Source organism: Oryctolagus cuniculus, chromosome 17 (genome assembly GCF_051225735.1).
Source record: "Oryctolagus cuniculus isolate XC-2025 breed Fujian yellow rabbit chromosome 17, ASM5122573v1, whole genome shotgun sequence".
Lineage (NCBI taxonomy): Eukaryota > Metazoa > Chordata > Mammalia > Lagomorpha > Leporidae > Oryctolagus > Oryctolagus cuniculus.
This window is the reverse complement of record NC_142883.1, coordinates 36,384,667-36,406,264: the sequence shown is the minus strand read 5'-3', so window position 1 is coordinate 36,406,264 and position 21,598 is coordinate 36,384,667. Positions and strand designations below refer to the sequence as shown.

Here is a 21,598-nt window from a genome sequence, read left to right as displayed (position 1 = left end):
TGTACTCTGTTTTCATCACAAAAAAGCATCCAGATAATATATGAATAAGTGAATAAGGTTGGCCTGTGGTTATAGTTTGTCTAATTCTAACTTATATCAGGGCCGATGGCTTTCTTTTATTTTCCTGTGCTGATTTTTCCTTTGTTCAGTTAGTCTTCCAGTCTGGTTTTTAGGGTGATACAGTTGCCATGGCCAAGTGAACACCATCAGCTTTCATTTTGGTTCTGACATGACAGAATCAAGCCTAAGCACTTAGAGGAAGCTCTGTGAATCATGTCTCTGTTGAATCTATGGTATTTTTTAAGATGGTGGAGTAAGAGTAGATGTAAAACCCAAGTTGTCACTCTTCTCGTACTTTGGAATATCCACTTCCATTCCTGTTTTGCCATCTTGTCTTGTTTATTCTCAGGTTATAGTTGACCTTTCCCGAAGTGGGTCTGGAATGTAATATGGCCTCCCCGAATGAGCTGTTCAGTTACAGTTTGGGTTTAGTAGCTGCTTGATAGCTGCCATCCATCCACAAAAGGCCGTGTACTTGGTTACTGCATCAGGCAGGTGGCGATATTGTACTGGGATAACACCTCAGTTTACTTCAGCAGCCGTTAAGTCTTTACCTCTGCTTTTTCCTCCTGGATTTCTGTAGCATAAGAACTAACTAGAAGTCTAGTAGGTTGTTTTTGTGCACTCATCCTACCGTAACTTAAGTTTGCAACCTCAGTTGCTCTAGAGATAGCTGCCATGCTATAATATCCCCTGTTTGGTTGTCAGGGGAGGCCAGACTAGATACCATGGGACGGCTGTTGAGTGATGACCTTTTTTCTCACTTAGCCCTTAGAATCATGATTGGGTCCTAATATTAATGTGTTCCCCTACCCTACTGTGAGTAAGGTGCTGATTTTCAGGATCCTTATTAATATCCAGGCACAGCAGGATATTGTTGCTATCTGTACCCTGCCTTTGCCCATTACTGGCCCATGTCAACCTGCGGTCCTTGTCATCTTTGATCACTCTTGTCCTCATCTGTAGTCAGATTCAAGCTGCAGAAGGAAGCCAAGCCCATGAGCACTGCTGATCCTGTGCAGTTATTTTAGAAAGGCTTCATATTTACAGATTTATTTATTTATTTATTTATTTATTTTTTTGACAGGCAGAGTGGACAGTGAGAGAGAGAGACAGAGAGAAAGGTCTTCCTTTGCCGTTGGTTCACCCTCCAATGGCCGCCGCGGTTGGCGCGCTGCGGCCGGCGCACCTCACTGATCCGATGGCAGGAGCCAGGAGCCAGGTGCTTTTCCTGGTCTCCCATGGGGTGCAGGGCCCAAGCACCTGGGCCATCCTCCACTGCACTCCCTGGCCACAGCAGAGGGCTGGCCTGGAAGAGGGGCAACCGGGACAGAATCCGGCGCCCCTACCGGGACTAGAACCCGGTGTGCCGGCGCCGCTAGGCGGAGGATTAGCCTAGTGAGCCACGGCGCCGGCCCATATTTACTGATTTTTTAAAAAATTTCAGTGTTTATAGATTTAAACACACTTGCAAAAAATAACACCAAAAGATTCCATGTACATTTTGCTCAGTTTTACTTCAGTGGTCATATTTTACAGTAGCATATTAGATCACAATCAGGGTAATGACATAAATATATTCTAAAAAATCTTTTTTGGGGGGCCGGCGTAGAGGGTAAAGCTGCCACCTGCAGTGCTGGCATCCCTTATGGGCACCGGTTCAACTCCCAGCTGCTCCACTTCCAATCCTGCTCTCTGCTATGGCCTGGGAAAGCAGTGGAAGATGGCTCAACTCCTTGGGCCCCTGAACCAGCGTGGGAGACCCGGAAGAGACTCCTGACTCCTGGCTTCGGGTCGGCTCAGCTCCAGCCATTGCGGCCAATTGGGGAGTGAACCAGTGGATGGAAGACCTCTCTCTCTCTCTCTACCTCTCATTTTCTCTCTGTGTAACTCTGACTTTCAAATAAATAAATAAATATTTTAAAAATTCTATTTTTGGTTTCACCAAGTTTACTTGTAGTCATTTGTGTGTCTGTGTAGTTTTATCATATTAGTTTGTATATCCATGCCCACCTTCCCAATACTGAACAGTTCCCTCCTGTTGTTTTATTACCAGACATTCCTCCCATGCATTTGAGTGTTTGAACATTCACCTGTTTAACAACATCTGGAGTGTTTATAGTTAATGTTCATTTTTTTAAAAGATTTATTTTATTTATTTGAAAGATAGAATTACAGAGAGAGGCAAAGGGGGGGTGTGTCTTCCATCTGCTGGTTCACTCCCCAGATGGCCACAACAGCTGGAGCTGCGCCGATCTGAAGCCAGGAGCCAAGAGCTATTTCCAGGTCTCCCATGCGGGTGCAGGGGCCCAAGGCCTTGGGCCATCTTCCACTGCTTTCCCAGGCCATTGCAGAAAGCTGAATCGGAAGAGGAGCAGCCGGGACTAGAACCAGTGCCCATATGGGATGCCAGCACTTCAGGCCAGGGCGTTAACCCACTGCGCCACAGACTGACCCCTGTGTTCATTAAATATGTACTATGTGAAAATACTTTTTTCATTTCTTTGGCACAGATGCTCAAAACAATAATTACAGGCTCAATTTTATAAGAATTTGCACAGAGAAAAATAGTTTTGAGAACAATGTATCTTTTTCTTTTTTTAAGAATTTTATTTAAGTTATACAAGTTTCATATGTTTCATATATGCAGATTTAGGAACATAGTGACACTTTCAACCCTACTCTCCCTTCTGCCCATGCTCCAACCTCCAACCTTCTTCTTCCTCCTCCTCACATTCCCACTCTTAATTTTAACAAAGATCTATTTTCAGTCTGCTTAATGATCATATAGTTAACCCTACACTAAGTAAAAGAGTTCAACAAATAGTATGAAGAGAAAACAAAACAAAAACACTGTTCCTCAACGGAAGAGACAAGGGCAATAAACAATCATGGAATCTCAGAATGTCTGTTTCACGCCAGTACATTACATTTCAGGTACTGTATTAGTTACCTCAGATCAGGAAAAACATATGCTGTCTGGAGGCCAGAGCTGTGGCATAGCGGGTTAAAGCCCCATCCTGCAGCCCTGGCATCCCATATGAATGCCAGTTCGAGTCCCAGCTGCTCCACTTCCAGTCCAGCTCTCTGCTGTGGCTGGGAAGACACTGGAAGATGGCCTAAGTCCTTAGGCCCTGCACCCACATGGGAGACCTGGAGAAGGCTCCTGGCTTCTGGCTCCTGGCTTTGGATCAGCTCAGCTCTTGTCATTGCAGTCATCTGGGGAGTGAACCAGCGGATGGAAGACCTCTCTCTCTCTCTCTCTAGCTCTACCTCTCTCTGTAACTCTGTCTTTCAAATAAATAAAAAATAAATCTTTAAAAAAACAAAACATATGATATCTGTCTTTTGGGGACTGGCTTATTTTATTAAGTATAATGGTTTGCAGTTGCATTTGTCTTGTTGCAAAAGACGTAATTCATTATTAATTTTTTTTTACAGCTGAGTAGTATTCCATAGTGTGTATATACCATAATTTCTTTATCCACTCAACTATTGATGAACATCTGGGTTGATTTCATATCTTAACTATTGTGAATTGTGCTGCATTGAACATAGGGGTACAGATAACTCTTTCATATACTGATTTCTTTTGATTTGGGTAAATTTCCAGGAATGAAATGGCTGGATCATATAATAGGTCTTTATACAGATTTCTGATGTATCTCCATAATGTCTTCCACAATGGCTGCACCGGTTTACATTCCCACTAACAGTGGACCAGAGTACCTTCTCCCCCACATTCTCACCAGGATTTGTTGTTTGTTGATTTCTGTATGTGAGCCATTCTAACAGGACTAAAGTGAAACCTCACCATGGTTTTGATTTGCATTTCCCTAATGGCTAGTGATCCTGAGTATTTTTTTTCAAGTGTCTGTTGGCCATTTGAATTTTCTATCTTGAAAAATGCCTGTTCAAGTCCTTTGCCCATTTCTTAACTCTAGAAGCAGAATCTAAGCAAAAATTGACAAATGGGATTACATCAAGCTGAGAATCTAATATACTGCAAAAGAAACACTCAGCAAAGTGAAGAGGCAGCCGACAAAATGGGAGGAAATATTTGCAAGCTATACAACTGATAAAGGGTTAAGAGCTCAAGACATTCATGAACAACAAAACAAGCAATCCAGTTAAGAAGTGATCGATTTTTAAATTATTAGTTTTTTTTTTTTTTTTTGTTCTTTTACAGCTGTTCATCTACTAGAGACATGGGCTCTTGGAAAGCAAAAATTTTTTAGTTTATTAAGATCCAAGGTAGCAAATTTCTTTATGGGATATGCTTTTAAATAAAGCTTAAAAATTCTTTGCCTATCCCTCAGTCCAGTATTTGTTAGATTATTGATTTGATTCCTTTTTTTTTTTTTTTTTTTTGACAGGCAGAGTGGACAGTGAGAGAGAGAGACAGAGAGAAAGGTCTTCCTTTGCCGTTGGTTCACCCTCCAATGGCCACCGCGGCCGGCGCACTGCTGCGGCTCACCGCGCTGATCCGATGGCAGGAGCCAGGATCCAGGTGCTTTTCCTGGTCTCCCATGGGGTGCAGGGCCCAAGCACTTGGGCCATCCTCCACTGCACTCCCTGGCCACAGCAGAGAGCTGGCCTGGAAGAGGGCCAACCGGGACAGAATCCGGCGCCCCGACCGGGACTAGAACCCGGTGTGCCAGCGCCGCTAGGCGGAGGATTAGCCTAGTGAGCCGCGGCGCCGGCCTTTGATTCCTTTATTGTTTCCCATTTATGTATCTAGAGGGATAATTTTCCCACAGTGCTGCATTGTTTTCATATTTGCTAAGATATTTTCATTTTTTGTTCATTTCTGTCGATTTTGTTACTCCTTTTCAGTCTTTACATTTAATCTATGAATTATTTAGAAGTGTGTTGTTCAGTTGCCATCTGTCTAGTGATTTTTCCTTTACTTACTGATTTGCAGTTTGATTGCATTATCACCAGAAAACATATTCTGTGTATGATTTTATTTCTTTGATGAAGGAAGTATTTGTGATCGGTGTCAGGGAAACTCAGAAGTATTATAGGCATCTTTAAAAATGGATTTTATTTAAACCTCAGATATACTTAAAGTATTTGTGTTCCCAACTTCAGACACGTCAGAAGTTTGAGGAGTAGAATTCAGACCTTGCTCTTCCCTGTCTGTGATCATCTCTTTTTAGCTGTCTGTATACCCCTCCCCCTTTCCCATATATTCCTACAGCTTATTGGAACTCACTTCTTCTTCTGTCTTTTCATAACTTATATACATATCCTCTATTAAGTAGAGGAAAAGAAAAGGTAATCTATAAGATAAAATTCTTGTTTCAAATTCTGGTAGCAGTCTGTTTAGACAAATAAATAAGAATTAATATCTCCATGAATTCAAGTTAGTTTGTGAGCTAAACTAAGTCTTATATTTGCAGAGTCTTTCATTGTTAGTAGTTGTGAGGAATATTTCAAACTTATATAACATTATTGCCATTTTATTGACACAGTAGCAACTCAAAATTATTACTTTTAAGACATTCCAGATACTGGTTTATTTGCTTTCATGTACTAGCTCAATTTTTACCAAAATCCTTTTAGGTCGCTAGTCTTCTTTTGCATATTTTAGGTATGAAAGATTATGTTTTATTTTTCACTGAGGCTCATGGATGACAACCTCATGCTTCCTCAATTTGAAAAAGGGTAAGGGAGGGGCTAGCATTGTGGCATAGCAGGTAAACCACTGCCTGCTACTCCGGCATCCCATATGGGTGCTGGTTTGTATCCTGGGTGCTCCCTTCTGATCCAGCTCCCTGCTAATGTTCTGGGGAAAGCATCAGAAAATGGCCCAAGTGCTTGGGCCTCTGCCACCCATGTGGGACAACTGGAAGAAGCTCCTGGCTCTTGGCTTCCTCCTGGGCCATCACTGGCTGTTGCAGCCATCTAGGGAGTGAACCAGTATTGGAAGATCCCTCTCTCTGTCTGTCCCTCTCTCTGTAACTCTTGTCTTTCAAATAAATAAATAAATATTTAAAAGAAAAAGGATAAATAAGGAACAGAGATTTTAGGTTTTAATCAAACTGTCACTTTTCTGTTTTTTGTTTTAAGCCTTTCTACTTCCATGTAGAAATGGCATGAATTTCAAATGTACTTTCATTTCATTTATCTCATGTTCCTAGGTCATGTCATGTATTAGTTCTTCTTGTGTTAAAGTTTTCTGTAAAGTCTCCTCTTTACGGTGGAGATTCTTCTAAACTATAGCAATCCTACTTGTGGACCTGAGGATATCTTATGTTTTTTTGCCTTTGACTTTCGATTTCTGTAATTTTTTCTACTTTTGAGGTCAGTGAATCTGTTCAAGTCTACATTCACCACCATGATGATGATATAAATTGAGTCAGCAAGCTGTGGCTCATGGTGGCCCTTTGATTGTTTTCATATATATCACCAGCATGATTTTTGCAGATGAGTATTGTATAACACTTGCGTTGAACCTTAAAAGCAAAATACTAACCCTCAGTATGAAAGAATTTCATCTTTCTCATTGCAATATAGTTTTTATATTGCAATGGGAAGTGTACTGGATTATTATTATATTTTAACCATTGTGAATAAAAATTTGTTTGAAGATTATTTTCTCTGGGTTCTGATAATGTAGGCCTCAGGACATTTTTCCCTGACCTGTAATGCCTAAGATTTTCCCATGTGGTCCCTTAGAGAAAAAGATTATAAATCCCAACTTTGAAAGAAACCTGCACTTGTCTCATATCCACATTCATTTTCTGTTTCAATTTAAAAGCATATTGAAATACAGCCAGCCAGGAGCACTTACTTCCTGAGTTCACAATATTAGTGGTGAAGCTCTTTAAATATAATTATCTCAATAATTTTGTCCCTAAATTTGATAGGAAGAGTTTGAGTAATGAGTGACTCCTATACTTGTTTTCTCTCTCTCTCTCCTTTTTTAAAAAAAATAATAGTTGCCCAATCTGTATAATTATATTTAATACTATAGAACTAAATCATAGATGGGACTCCAGTCTAACCTCTCCTTTTTTGTGATGAGAAAATCTTGACTAGCATTAACATTCCAAAATTAAGGTCCAAAAATTATATAAATGATGTCATCACTTTATTATTATACTGATATTTTAATACTTTTTGTTTTGTTTTACTTAATGGCATATGAAAAATCACCCAGCTAGTTTAGTGATACTGACATTTTTATCATTTCTGTTTTGTGGATATGTGACTTGTTATCCTCTGTGATATAATTTAAAGGATTATTCTAGTTCTCCTGACAGCTATTATCTTTAACAACCCTTCTCTGCCCATATATGTTTACTAATGTGTCTTCAGGGTCATAGAGCAGAATCACTTTTTCAACAGCAGTTTTCTAAGTAAGCATTAGGTAGAATTCTGTCTTCCTCTCTTGATACTGATTGTTAAAAACACTTCATATCACAAGCATTTTTTAGATGTGAAATAAGGTAAGTCATTTTTGTTGATAGTACAGGAAGAGATCTGAATATAAGTGTTGTGGAAAAAAAGTTTTAGATAATGTGTGTCAGATGCCCTATGGATGAAGCATAAATTACTCAATAATCCTGAAGGTATTTTTCTTTGTGTTTGACTCCGGCATGTGGGAATGCATTTGAATATTGATACTAAATTCTTAAGGCACTATTATTTTCTTCTCTAGTATTCACTATTTATACTTTTTTTTGAGCTAACATTCCCTTTATTTCACTTTTCACCTCCTTCTACTCTTTCTTTTAATAGGCTCCTAACCTATTTAATAGAAAAGTCTGTTAAACTGAAAGTTATTGTAAGCAAACTATACAGGTTATATGCTTGTGAGACAACTTTTTGTGTGAAATGCTGTGTTTTAAGTTCGTCAGCTTTCAGTATTATTTTCCATTATAACATTATTGTACCATTATGATGTGTTAGCATTAATCAAGTTGGGCAGACGTGGTTGAATTTTGGGTTTGTCCATGTATTCCTGTTTGTTATGAATAGTCTACCAATTAAGTTTTTGCCTTGATACATTAAACAAACATTTATTTTTTATTTAAGACTTTCCAGGGTCTTTTAGAAACTTGTGCGTTGGTAAATATGTGGAGCAGGCTTATTTGAATGTCTAATATATTGAGAAGTACTTCTTTGCTTTGAGGACTTCTACTTAATTCATAGCTTCCTTGATTTGTTTACATATTTTCTATGTCTGGTTTGACAGTACGAGGGCAGAATCGAGTTGTGACAGACAACAGAGGCTGTAGGTCCTGGAGGGCTTTGTAGTCCATTAGTGAAAAGGGAAGGGGCCAACCACTGACCATACATGCGTATTGCTGCTGTGTGTCTGTGCATTTAGTGTTTTTAGGCCTTCTCTCTTCTCCATCTTCCATGTCTTCAGAGATCTGTAGCTGATTCTGGAAGTCATTTCCTGCCTCATTTTCCTCTTACAAATCTACTCCTTCTCATTTTATTTGCAGAAGCAACTTTCCAAAACTGAAATTTTGACTCTACTATTTCTTAAATAAAATCCAAACACACCTTGCTCTGGCTTTTGCCTTCCATTTATAAGGCACATATGTAAATGTATATCTAATGTGGAATGTCTAAACATATATAAATTGGAGTGGCTCTCCTTTCCTTGTAAGTATCTTACTTCAAATGTCAGTTCCAGAACCATTGCCTATTCTGATGCTCTTTGGTCTGCTCCTTACGTTTTACGGCCACCATCTTGTAGGGAACAGAGGTGAAAACCTGATCTCAGAGGCAGAGTTAGCATTTCCCTTTCTTCGTATTTCTACTGAGCCTGGTACACAAAACAGTTTTTTTCACTTGATATGTATTTTAGTTTCCTGAGTATTTATGTCTTGTCCTCCTGTTTTACTGTAAGCACAGTGGTTGTTTCTCGTTTACCTCATTGTTGCCAGTGCTTAGCATAGTGTCCAGTAAATATTTATTGAATTAATTCTGGCTCAATTATATGGTACACTTTTTTTTTAAAATTTTTTGACAGGCAGAGTGGACAGAGAGAGAAAGGTCTTCCTTTGCCGTTGGTTCACCCTCCAATGGCCATCGTGGCCAGTGCGCTACAGCCGGTGCACCGCGCTGATCCGATGGCAGGAGCCAGGTACTTCTCCTGGTCTCCCATGGGGTGCAGGGCCCAAGCACTTGGGCCATCCTCCACTGCACTCCCGGGCCACAGCAGAGAGCTGGCCTGGAAGAGGGGCAACCAGGACAGAATCTGGCGCTGCAAGGTGGAGGATTAGCCTAGTGAGCCGCGGCGCCGGCCCTATATAGTACACTTTTAAAATTTTTACCCTTCTGTGCTTATTGGAAGCCAAAATCATTTAGAAAAATAAACCTGACTCATATATTTTGTCTTATAGCTCCTAAGATCAATAGGATGAAACTGTGTAGGCACTGTTTTCTGACTTGGCACACAATGCACTAAGGCCAGAATTCCTCCTCTAAATTTTGTAGAATCTTTGAATCGAGTTTTGATCAGTATTCATTGTGAACCTCTTCTGTAGAACACTGTGTGTGTGTGTGTGTGTGTGTGTGTGTGTTTACAATTTATTTTATTTGTTTGAAAGACAGAGTGGTAGATACAGAAGAGAGTGGTCTTCCATCTGCTGGTTCAGTCCCCAAATGGCCGAAGTAGCTGGACCTGAGCTAATCCGAAGCCAGGAGCCAGGAGCTTCTTCCGGGTCTTCCACACGGGTGCAGGAGCCCAAGGACCTGGGCCATCTTCTGCTGCTTTCCCAGACCACAGCAGAGAGCTAGATCAAAGAACAGCCAGGACTTGAAGCAGCACAAGCCCCAGAACACAGTTTTTTTATATTTGTGATTTGCTCTTCATGAAATTTTGTTGATGTATAATATTCTGAATAGTTTCAGCCATCATTATGTCTTATCTCATTTCTAGGTACAAGACATCTGCTTCAGCCATGACTGTCGCTGGGTTGTAGTTAGTACCCTCCGGGGTACTTCCCACGTGTTCCCCATCAACCCCTATGGGGGCCAGCCTTGTGTTCGAACACACACATCACCACGAGTAGTGAATCGCATGAGCCGTTTCCAGAAGAGTGCTGGACTGGAAGAGATTGAACAAGAATTGACGTCTAAGCAGGGAGGTCGCTGTAGCCCTGTTCCAGGCCTCTCAAGCAGTCCTTCTGGCTCACCCCTACATGGTAAACCTAATTTTTTCCTTTTCTACTACTCACTCCAGTCTCCCTTCTTTGTTCTTAATTTTAGAGGTCTGGAATTAATTAAAACTTTTTATTATCTGTTCATTTAAAGATAAACTCTTGGGCTCGTTTTAGATATTCTTATTTATTAAGTCATTTAATAAATTGAAGCCAATATGGTACCAGTTGTTTTGACCATATTATTTTAACTGCCTGTATTTTTTGGTATATAAATGATATTTGGTATGTTTAGGACATTTGAAGTGTGAGAATGTTCTCTTAACTTTGGAGACTTTAACATCGTTCTGCATATCTCTTCTCCCATGTTCTGTCTTTAATGGGTCAGTTCTGAGAGTATAATTCCTTAGAATTACTCATTTTTGGAGAGGAATAGTCATGCTTCATGTATATTTTAGGAAGAACAGCATTTGCTTTTTATGTTGAGGTATTTCTCTGCGTGATTTCTACCAGAATGTTACAGGAAAAACAAAGGTGTATATTGGTGTTAGATCTTAGAGCAAATAGTTGTGTAATCTTCCTCCCAGTCAATAAATGAAACATTGTCAGAATTCCCACATTTTTTGTGCCCCATACCATTAAACCACAGTTATTTCTCTTCTAGTTATCACATGCTGACTTTAAAAAAAATTAGAATCTTCCCTTATATAGAGTAGAGTTTGTTCCCATTTTATACAAGTGTCATTTATATTTTGGGATATTTGATTTCCTTTCACATTATATTGGTGAGATTCATTCATGTTGTTGTGAGTAGTTTTAGTTCACTTATTTCCATTACTTTAATTTTTCCACTGTTCAAATATGCTTCTATTTGTTTATCCTTTCTATAACTACTGAAGTATATTTGTTGTGTTTTTGATTTAGAGTTGGTAGGAATAATGATGCAATGAAGTTTTTTCTACTTGTTTCTTGGTATAAATATATCTACTCATTTTGAGTGGAAATTCATATATGAATCTTAATTTTGTGAGATAACACCATAGTGGTGCTACTGTTTTATTATCATGAAGACAATGTGGACATTAGATGACTCTACCTGGAGTGTTGTAGATTCTCCTTAATGGATAACCATTTTAGATTTTCAAGATCAGGCAGTTTTAGATAGTAAGATAACCCAGTTTATCCATTTATCCATCCATTGATGTTTGTTTTCCATCCTTCTATTTTAAAAATTTATTCATTTATTGAGAGGCAGTGCAACAGAGAAAGTGAACTTCCATCTGCTGGTTCATACTCCAAGTGCTTATAACAGCTGGAGCTGGGCCATGGCCAAAGCCAGGATTTTGAAATTCAATCCAGGACTCCCATGTGGGTGGCAGAAAATTACCTGAGCCATTACTACTACAAACCAGGGTTTGTATTAGCAAAATGTTCAAGTCAGGAGTCAGCCAAGAAATGAACTCAGGCATTCTGATATGGGATGTGGGCACCTTGACCTGTGTCTTAACTACTAGGCTAAACCCATACTTTTTTTCCCTTTTGGCTTTTGTGACTAATGTTGTTATGAACATGTGTATACATTTATTTATTTACTTGTTTGCAATTCTTTTGAGTATATACCCACTTTTATTGTTTCAGCTTCTGTGTTGACCACATTACATATAATTTTGTAATACTTGTTCAGTATTATTTGTGTCTACATGTATGTTTTTAGTTTATACAGACTATATTTTCCATCATTCTTGAAAACTTTCTGTGAGAGTGTACATGTATCCTGAAGGGAACTACTATAACTCAAATATGTAGAATCTCTATTTAAGTATTGTGCCAAAAAACTGGTATTTAAGTATGTAGTATAGATTCTTTAAGGATTCTTTGTGATGAATATTTTTGTTTTTAGAAAATTGAACTTATTTATTTGGAAGACAAAGCAATAGGGTGGGGAAATGGGGATGGTGGTAGATACCTTCCATTTGCTGGTTCACTCCCCAAATGTGCATATCAGCTGGGGCTGGACCAATCCAAAACCAGGATCCTGGAGTAACACTTAGGACTCAAGTACTTGATTTTCACTTGTTACCTTCCAGGATAGAATCAGCAGCAAGTTGAAGCCAGGGCTTACCCGGTGCCAGGTGACTTTTTTTGAGAGAGATTCAATGTGTATGTGCAGCAGCTAGGTCAACAAGACAACTCACAGATGCAGAAGTGTAGTTTACAAGTTTTGTGGAACAAATTTGTTTATCTTGGTGCAAAAAAATTTTCATGAACTTCTGGAAGACCTCTTTTTACCTTTGATTTTCTTCCCATTCCTCTTTTTTTTTTTTTAACTGAGTAAACCACATGACAAAAATCTGTGCCAGTTTTTAGGTATGATGTACACACACACACATGCACACACACACAATGCGTTCTTGTGTCTTCTACTCCAAAGAGAAAGACAGATATTAAATGACTGCAACCAAATACCTCTCAATATGTTTTTATTATTATTTTTTTTAAATTTTTTGACAGGCAGAGTGGACAGTGAGAGAGACAGACAGAGAGAAAGGTCTTCCTTTGCTGTTGGTTCACTCTCCAATGGCCGCCACAGCCGGCGCGCTGCGGCTGGCGCACTGCGCTGATCCAATGGCAGGAGCCAGGTGCTTTTCCTGGTCTCCCATGGGGTGCAGGGCCCAAGTACTTGGGCCATCCTCCACTGCACTCCTGGGCCACAGCAGAGAGCTGGCCTGGAAGAGGGGCAACCAGGACAGAATCTGGCGCCCCGACCGGGACTAGAACCCGGTGTGCTGGCGCCGCTAGGTGGAGGATTAGCCTAGTGAGCCGCGGCGCTGGCCTCTCAATATGTTTTTATCAAAAGTGTCAAAGGGCCAGTCAATGAAAGGTTTTATATTTTTGTAAAAGGACGTTAGCTTAAGAATAATACTTGAATTCAAAGTCAGAATATGCTGTTTTCCCTAAGCTTAGTGCTTTCCTAGGTTTTCTGGTGTTTTCACAGAAATTTCAGAGGGGAGATTCAGCACTGAAAATGATGCTGTACTTAAGATTCCCTTCTGAAAGCAGTGAGTTTCAAGAGGTGTGTTTCCCTGGATAACACATTTCTCCCCATTGCTATGTAGTTTTTCTCATTTTTGAAGTATAGTCATTGGAGTGGTGGTCATTTTTCTCCATTTTATTTTTGTATCTTAACATGTCAAAACAACATGGGCATTGTTGTTGGGTTGGTTCTAAAAATGATGTATTTACAGTTTGTGTGGGTAAACAGTCTGATGGTGGTTAAAGACAATGTAAACCTTTGCACAGGGAGGGATTCATCTTGAAAATGAATCATGTTTTGGCCCTGGTACCAGTGTTCATCTGTGCTCCTTTTAGCAAAGTCAAGGAAACTGTTAAATAACAGTTGATATAGGGGTATTTCCTTTTTACTTTTGGAGTCAATCCAGTCAGGTTAGGATTATTTTATCTATCTTTCCAGAGGATGTTTATTTATTTGAAATATATTCTTTACAAATACTGCTTTTCATTTCCTATCTTGTTGGATGGAGCTTAGTCTAGATGAAGGGTTCCCACCATGAGATTCATGAAAGGAGATAGAAAAAAAGTACTTCTTTATATTCATTGTCCTCTAGCCAAAAGTAAGTATCTCTTTTCAATACGGATATAGAAAATACATGGCCACAGTACCAGCAGTACTTGTGTTTTTGGTACCAGTAGAAAACACAGTAGTTTTGATGTCATGTTAGATGTGAGAAAAATAGAATTAAAAGTGTGAATTTGTTTTGGCACAGAAAACTTTTTTATCAGTCATACGTGGGAACTCTGTGTTGTGAAAGAATTTATACTTGGACTTAAAAATCCTTTCATCAAGACTATGCTTCTGATTCCATTTTTTGTGAACTTTTCAAGCACTTTATTATTAAATATGTATTGTGAATGTGTTAAATTATTTAATGGTTTGATATATCTTTTGTGCTCATCACAGCTTTGAAATTATATGTGATTGTATGTTATTGTAACATTAACATTATAGTATAACATTGTTTTTAATAGTTTAACTGTACTTCAGTTTAATTCGTTACCTTTCTAATTATATGCCAATTTTCTGCTTATGTCACACCATAATCTTAGAATGTGAGGAAATGCCTCATCTTCCTATCCTCTTGTGCCATCATGATTTGAGTTCTTTACTCTTTGCTGAATATGCCAGGTGTATTGATTTTTGAGGGTGACTTTCCTATTTGTGTAGTTTTCTGTTCTTCAAATAATTATTATGCCTTTGATTGCCTACTAAGGCAGCTGAAATAACAGTCTCTCTCTTAAGTCTTCTCTTGATGTGGTATTGCATGTGTCAACTTCACTTTTGGTTTACTGTGCATACTTTTGTCTTATAATATGGGAATTCATTGGTACATCTGTGTTTCCTGTTGGATTGACTTCTTTAAAGAAAAATCCTATTGTGTCTTGCCACCCTGCACAGAAGTTGGCAAAATGTGACCTCTGTGGCTTTACATCATGTTTTTGGTTAATTTTTTTATTTTTTTATTTTTATTTTTTTTTTTGACAGGCAGAGTGGACAGTGAGAGAGAGAGACAGAGAGAAAGGTCTTCCTTTGCCGTTGGTTCACCCTCCAATGGCCGCCGCGGCTGGCGCGCTGTGGCCGGCGCACCGCGCTGATCCGATGGCAGGAGCCAGGAGCCAGGTGCTTTTTTCCTGGTCTCCCATGGGGTGCAGGGCCCAAGCACCTGGGCCATCCTCCACTGCACTCCCTGGCCACAGCAGAGGGCTGGCCTGGAAGAGGGGCAACCGGGACAGAATCCGGCGCCCCTACCGGGACTAGAACCCAGTGTGCCGGCGCCGCTAGGCGGAGGATTAGCCTAGTGAGCCGTGGCGCTGGCCGTTTTTGGTTTTTAAAATTTTAAAAATTTATTTGAAAAGTGGTATAACAGAGTGAAAGGGACACACGTACGTACACACACACACACACACACACACAGATCTTCTCCCTGCTGGTTCCTTCCCGATATGGCTGCAACAGCCAGTTCTGGGGCCAGGCTCAAGCCAGGAGCCTGGGCCTCCATCTGGGGCCTCCCAATGTATGGCAGGGCCCAAGCACTTGGGCCATCCTTCACTGCTTTCCCAGGCCATTAGCATGGAGCTGGATTGGAAGTATAACAGCTGGGACTGGAATCTGTACTCGCATGGTATGCCAGTGTCACATCCAGTGATTTTACCAGCTGTGCCACAACACCGCCTCACATCAGATTTTTAAAATGTCTTTAGAAGTTGTTCTAAGGAAAGCAGTATTTTTTTATTTTAATTTTCCAAGACGAAGAGCTTTTCACTCATGGTAAGATTGCTTTTTATTTTAGAGTCTATAAAGGGTTAATTGATATTTCTTGTGTCTAGGCATTGTCATGAGCTCAAGCAATATGTCACTGAAGGAAAGTAAAAAACTTCTCTGTTCTCATGGAGCTGTGGAGAAAAATAAGGGAAGGAAGTGGAGAATAGGGAATGCCTGGAGAATATTGCAGTTTGAAGTTAGTATGCTTCCTGTAGGCTTCACTGTGATGACATTTGAGCAAAGACCTGATGAAAGCAAGGGAGAAAGTCATGCAGATAGCTACAGCCTGTGTGAAATTATTTTGAGGTGGGAATGTGCCTACAGTGTTGAAGGAAAGGCAGGAAGGCCAGTGTGGCTGAAGTATAGTGTGCAAGGTGCACAATAGGTGATGAAATCGGGGAGGAACTGTGGCCTGGAATGTTAACCTTCGACTTTTCCTCCGAGTAAGAGGGGTGGCTATGGAAGGCTTTGAGAATAAGACTGACATGAAAGTCCTGTGTTTTAGCAAAGTCAGAATGGAGATCTTTATTGAGAATGTATCATCAGTAGGTGGGTAAGTGTGGAAACCTAGCGAGTCCAGTTAGAAGAGTATTGCAAAAATCCTGCTGAAAGATGAACTTTGCATGATCATGCTTCTCTCCCCCTCCCTCCCTTCTTTCTCTTATTTTTGTTGAACAATCAATGTTTATAATGGGGGTTCTGCAAAGTCACTGGGTTTTTTATGTTAGGGTTATCAGGATTTCTGGTGTATGTTATTTCAAGCATGAAAGAACAGAAGAGTCAGAGTGAGCAGTAACACTTTTGGTCTGAACAACTGAAAGAATGGGGTTGCTAGCAAATGAAATGCAAAATGCTGTGGATAAAGTTTGAGGTTTGAGGGTGGGGAAAGGATCAGAAATTTTGGACATGTTAAGATGTTTCTTTGACCTCTGCTTGATGGTGAGTAGGTTGTTGGTTATATAGTTCAGTGGAAAGCATTCGTTTGTATGAAGATAAATGTTTGGATGGAAGTTGAAACCCGAAGCAGGATGAGATCACCTGTTGAGTGAGTGAGAATAAGATAGAGATGTCCTGGGACTGAGCCCTTCTGCCCTCCAAGATTAACTAGCCAACAACATAAAAAAGGAAAGCCATATGGGAGAATTCTAGAGCCCAAGTGAAGAAGGTTTTGAACAGAGAAGAGATTGATTAATGTGTTCAATTTTACTAGTAGGTAAATGAAGCTATGACCTGAGAAATAGAAGAGAATTAAATGTAGTGAAATAGGACATGTGAATGTGATTAAAAACAACTTTGCTAGAGTGATGAAGGTCTGGTCCAAGTTGATTTTAATAAAAATTAAAAGACAAAAAGAAATGGTATAAAAGAGATCAGGGAAATGGGGGAAAGTTTGGGGGAAAGAGGAGGTTGCTTTTGTCTTCGCATGGAAATGGCTGGTGAGCTTTATGTTTTCTCCCTTTATGAAAAAGTATGGAAGTTCATGTTTCCTTTTTCAATATATCCTTTATCTGTACTGATGGTCTTAGTGCTTTTCACTTACTAGTTTTGTGTGTGTGTGTGTGTGTGTGTGTGTTTTGGACGGGCAGAGTTAGACAGAGAGAAAGGTCTTCCTTTTTCCGTTGGTTCACCCCCCCAAATGGCTGCCACGGCTGGTGCACTGCGGCCGGCGTGCTGTGCTGATCCGAAGCCAGGAACCAGATGCTTCTCCTGGTCTCCCATGCAGGTGCAGGGCCCAAGCACTTGGGCCATCCTCCACTGCACTCCCTGGCCACAGCAGAGAGCTGGCCTGGAAGAGGGGCAATCCGGTGCCCCAACTGGGACTAGAACCCGGTGTGCCGGCGCTGCAAGGCGGAGGATTAGCCTAGTGAGCTGCGGCGCTGGCCTCACTTACTAGTTTTTAAAAGTTATGTTTATTTCATTTTTGTTTATTTGAGACGCAGGCAGAGAGAGAGACAAAGAGAGAGAGAGAACTCCCCGGTCTGCTAGCTCAATCTCCAAATACCTGTGGTGGCCAAGAGGGTCCAAGCAAGAGGCTGGGAACGTAATCCAGGTCTCCTACACTGTGGCAGGAACACCAGGAACCATCATTTGCAGCCTCCCAGGCTCTGTGTTAGCATGAAGCTGAAGTCAGAAGCCAGAGCTGGGAAGCAAATCCAAACTCTCCTACGTGGAGTGCCCTCTCCCTGTTATTTTTGAGGTTGTCTATTACTAATCTATAAACTTGTTGGCAAGGCACTTGAAGGCCCCAGAGTTAGACTCCCTAGGGTAGTTTATTCTTGATGACTTTTAATGGTGTAAGCTTAGACAAATTATCAATCCACCTGGAACTCAGTCTTGTCTTTTCTTTTTTTCTTTCTTTCTGTGTGTTTTTCTTTTTTCTGTTTTATTTCTTTTTTCGTTTTGGAACTCAGTTTTCTATTTGCAGAATGTAGATAGTGATACTGACCTTCAAGTGTTACTGTGAAGCTCAAAGCACTTTGAAGAGGATGTGGCACATATCAAATGCTCAGTAAAAATTTAGCTGATATCATTAGTATCATCATTGGGGCAGCTGCTAATATCAGATTTTCTAATTTTTCTTAAGTTTGATATAGTGATTCTTATCTGCAACATAAAGGGAATGAGCAATTTGATAGATAATGAGTAGATGAAAGATAATCATGAACTTCTTTTGTGCAAGCTTTTATATCATTGTTGGGCCTTATATATATCTATATATAAATTGACTTTTGGTTTCTGAATGAGTAGATAGCAAAACTGAGTGGGATGGCAGTATTATTTTATTATTTGAATCTGTTTTTGCTCATTTTAATTTTGTGCATCAGGATGCATCACTTGATAAATTAATCCACCCATTTTTGAGAATTTGCCTTTTATTTATTTTTCCATTTTAGGCTCGGGAATATAGTGTGTCTTAGGATTGTTAAGGGATTTGTTTTGTTTCTGCTATTTCCATCTAGTTGACAGAGGGCTCTTGGATTCACTGCTGTAGTTCTACAGAGTTCTCAGAAGTGTCTCCTTTTCCATTAATCCATTCATCCTCTGAGGAGGAGTCATTTTTGAGTCAGAGCTTTGGACAGCCAGATTCTCCTGTTTCCAGATGGACTCTGAGACCTTTGGTGGAGGCCTCTGGTTCCTTAGACTTGGGCCTTCTTACTGCAGTGAAGTGCTTTTAAAAACTGGCAGTATCATTTTTCTTTTCAGCATCTGTATGAGGCATTCTTCTTACCACTCAGAGTCTCTGTTTATAGCTTTCATTTGATGGTTTATTGTAATTATTTACTTTTGTTGATCAGTAGTTTTCTTGATACAGACCACATCACAATTGTAAATACAAAGCAACCACACATTTCAGCCTTATATAGTTTCATCTACTTAAGAGAATCAATAATAATGTGATGTTTCTTGACTTCTCTTTCCACATCACTGTTTACTTGTGGATTGAAGTTTCCATGTGCATGTTTTAATTTTTGCCAGGAAAAATCAATCATGTGCACTGTAGCTCTGCTTTAAATTTTATGCCTCATATGACATAGAGTATATAAATAGTGTATACATGTTAAATAGAGAGAAATCTTCTTTCAGGAGATCTTAATTTAGTACCTGGTTTTTCTGATTACATGTACTTTATTGCTTTTAGTTCAGAGGCAGTTTTGTTACTGATTTGTTTTCAAACCAAGCATTTTTCTGGTGAACTTGTTTTCCTATGAATTCTTTTGTCATCCTTTAAAAAAATCTTGCTATTACTATGCCAGTTTTGACATATACTGTATCCCAAGCTATACCTATTTTGCATGTTTCATCCCAATATTTATAATTTCTCAAAGGAGCTTTGATCTAAAATACTTTAGATCAAAAAGCTTTCACCTTTGTGAAAACAAGGTAATTTCACTTAAAAATATAGTAGAACTATTATGTAAAGATAGTATAGTTTTTGATTTTTAATATGATTTATTTTTTAGACCAGTTTTAGTTCCACCTCAAAATTGAGAAGAAGGTACATAAATAGTGTAGTTTTGAAGTGCAATATAATCACCTGTGAAGTAGCTTTAGAAGATCCAGATGATATTTGCCTCAAAATAAACTTTAAAATTTAGTACAATAAAAGCTAATCCTAAATTTTTAAAAATGAATGAAATATGTTATCTTCCTGTGTATTCCATTTTGGATATGCTACATTTTTCTCTGTAAGTTTGTTTTAAAAGTAAATGCTAGATAAAGTAGTTAGCACATGAAACTAACACAGAATTTCTTGTTTTGCTTTTTACCACTCATGAAATTGTTTTGCCTTTTTATGTGTATTTTACATTGCCAAATCATTGCTTTTAAATGGTTAATGAGACATGCCTCTAGAGGGCAATATTTTCTCAACTTTAATTGTCAGAAGGAAACCCTGCCATGCACGACCTGGGATACCTTTGATGTTAATGTTGCATTAGATTTTATAATAGTTCTTCTTTGTTTTTATAACGTTTTCCTGTGACTTATCCAACTTATTCTTCAGGGTTTTCTTAGAGAGTTGGACATTGAACATATATTACTATCAAGTGACATCCTTTTTTGAGTATTCCATCCAGATACCAGTTCCTGTGGATGAATTCAAATAATTGAATAGAGTTAACTTTTTTAGTTATTTTATGTGGGCAAGTGGTGTTAGGCTGTTCTAAAAGTTTCTTTTTTTACTTCTTTATATATTCTTATTTAAGGGCTTGTTATCTGTGAACTTTATTTCACCAGAGTGATTAAATTCCATCACTGAGGCCTTGAGACACTCTTAGGACTAAGAGTTAACCTCATCCTTTCTGTTCTGTTACCATTGGCTGGACGTTCATTGCCATTATTTAACTTTTTACTACTTTTATTAAATTGATGAAATATATGTATGTATTATGAAACTCTGATAATACCATAATACTACAGTGAAAAAAGGCACTCCCCTCCCTCCCTCCTTCACTCCTTGTCATTCTCTGGAGGCCTCTTTGGTTGGCTCATCTCTAATTTTCTCTGCGCCCCTTTCTGTAAATAATTTTAGTTGAAAATTGGGGTTTCTACATTGAACCCCTAACTTTCTTCTCCATTTTATTCTTTTCAACTTTATCTTCCAATCATATTCCATTTTTATTTCTACAGTTTTTTAATATGCTTATGCTTTTTCTTTGAATGTTTTGCTATAAAATTCTTTTATTTCATTGATTTAAGATTACTTATTTCTTTGAGTAATAGTTAATAATTTTTAAAGTTTTTTAAGATTTATTTTGTTTATTTGAAAAGAGTTACAGAGGGAGATAGAGACAGAGAGAGAGAGAGAGGTCTTCCAATCCGCTGGTTCACTCCCCAAATTGACCACAGTTGCCGGAGCTGAGCAGATCTGAAGCCAAGAGCCAGGAGCTTTTTCTGGGTCTCTCATGTGGGTGCAGGGGCCCAAGGACTTGAGTCATTTTCTACTGCCCTCCCAGGCCATAGCATGGAGCTGGATTGGAAGTGGAGCAGCCGGGACTTAAACCAGTGCCCATATGGGATGCTGGTGCCGCAGGCTGGGGTTTTAACCCGCTGTGCCACAGCACCAGCCCCAACAGTTATAATGTAAGTTCTTTGGTTTTTTGGCCTCATGTAGTTCTTTATTTTGTGAGTTCTTTTTCCAGTAGTTGTGGTTTGATTTTCCTCATAGATGTTAGAGCATGGTTCTCAACCCTGACATAAAACCTATACTGGATGAATTTAAAAAATACCTATGACTAGGCCCCATCAGACTGGTTATTTAAAATATTGACATCAATGTCTGGCAAGTGTTGACTGATAAGTGGCTGATGATTCTGTTAATTTATTATTGTTTTATGATTTTGTGTTTACCTAGCTAATCAATAAGTTAGTGTTAGGGTACTGATTGGAAACCCTTTGAACATGAGAAAGGCATACCAGTTTATAGGTCCCAGTGGACTACCAGACAAGACTGGTTATTTTACTTGCTTGCCCACACCAGTCACCATTCAGAGATCTTTTCATTTAGGTCAGTTTCCTCATAAAGGACTCTTAATCTCTGTTCAAGTTATGGTTGAGGTAGTATAGATTTTCT

At 39.2% G+C, this 21,598-nt stretch overlaps 1 protein-coding gene across 21 annotated transcripts in view; it reads left to right on the top strand.

The window, feature by feature from the left end:
- Positions 1-21,598, top strand: part of BCAS3 (BCAS3 microtubule associated cell migration factor) — a 611,182-nt gene that overhangs the window by 223,958 nt on the left and 365,626 nt on the right. For all 21 annotated transcript variants that reach the window (XM_070060998.2, XM_089317313.1, XM_070061000.2 and 18 more), the window contains one exon: positions 9,968-10,232. In XM_070060998.2, the coding sequence (XP_069917099.1) occupies positions 9,968-10,232 (265 nt within the window). The remainder of the gene's footprint in view (positions 1-9,967; positions 10,233-21,598) is intronic.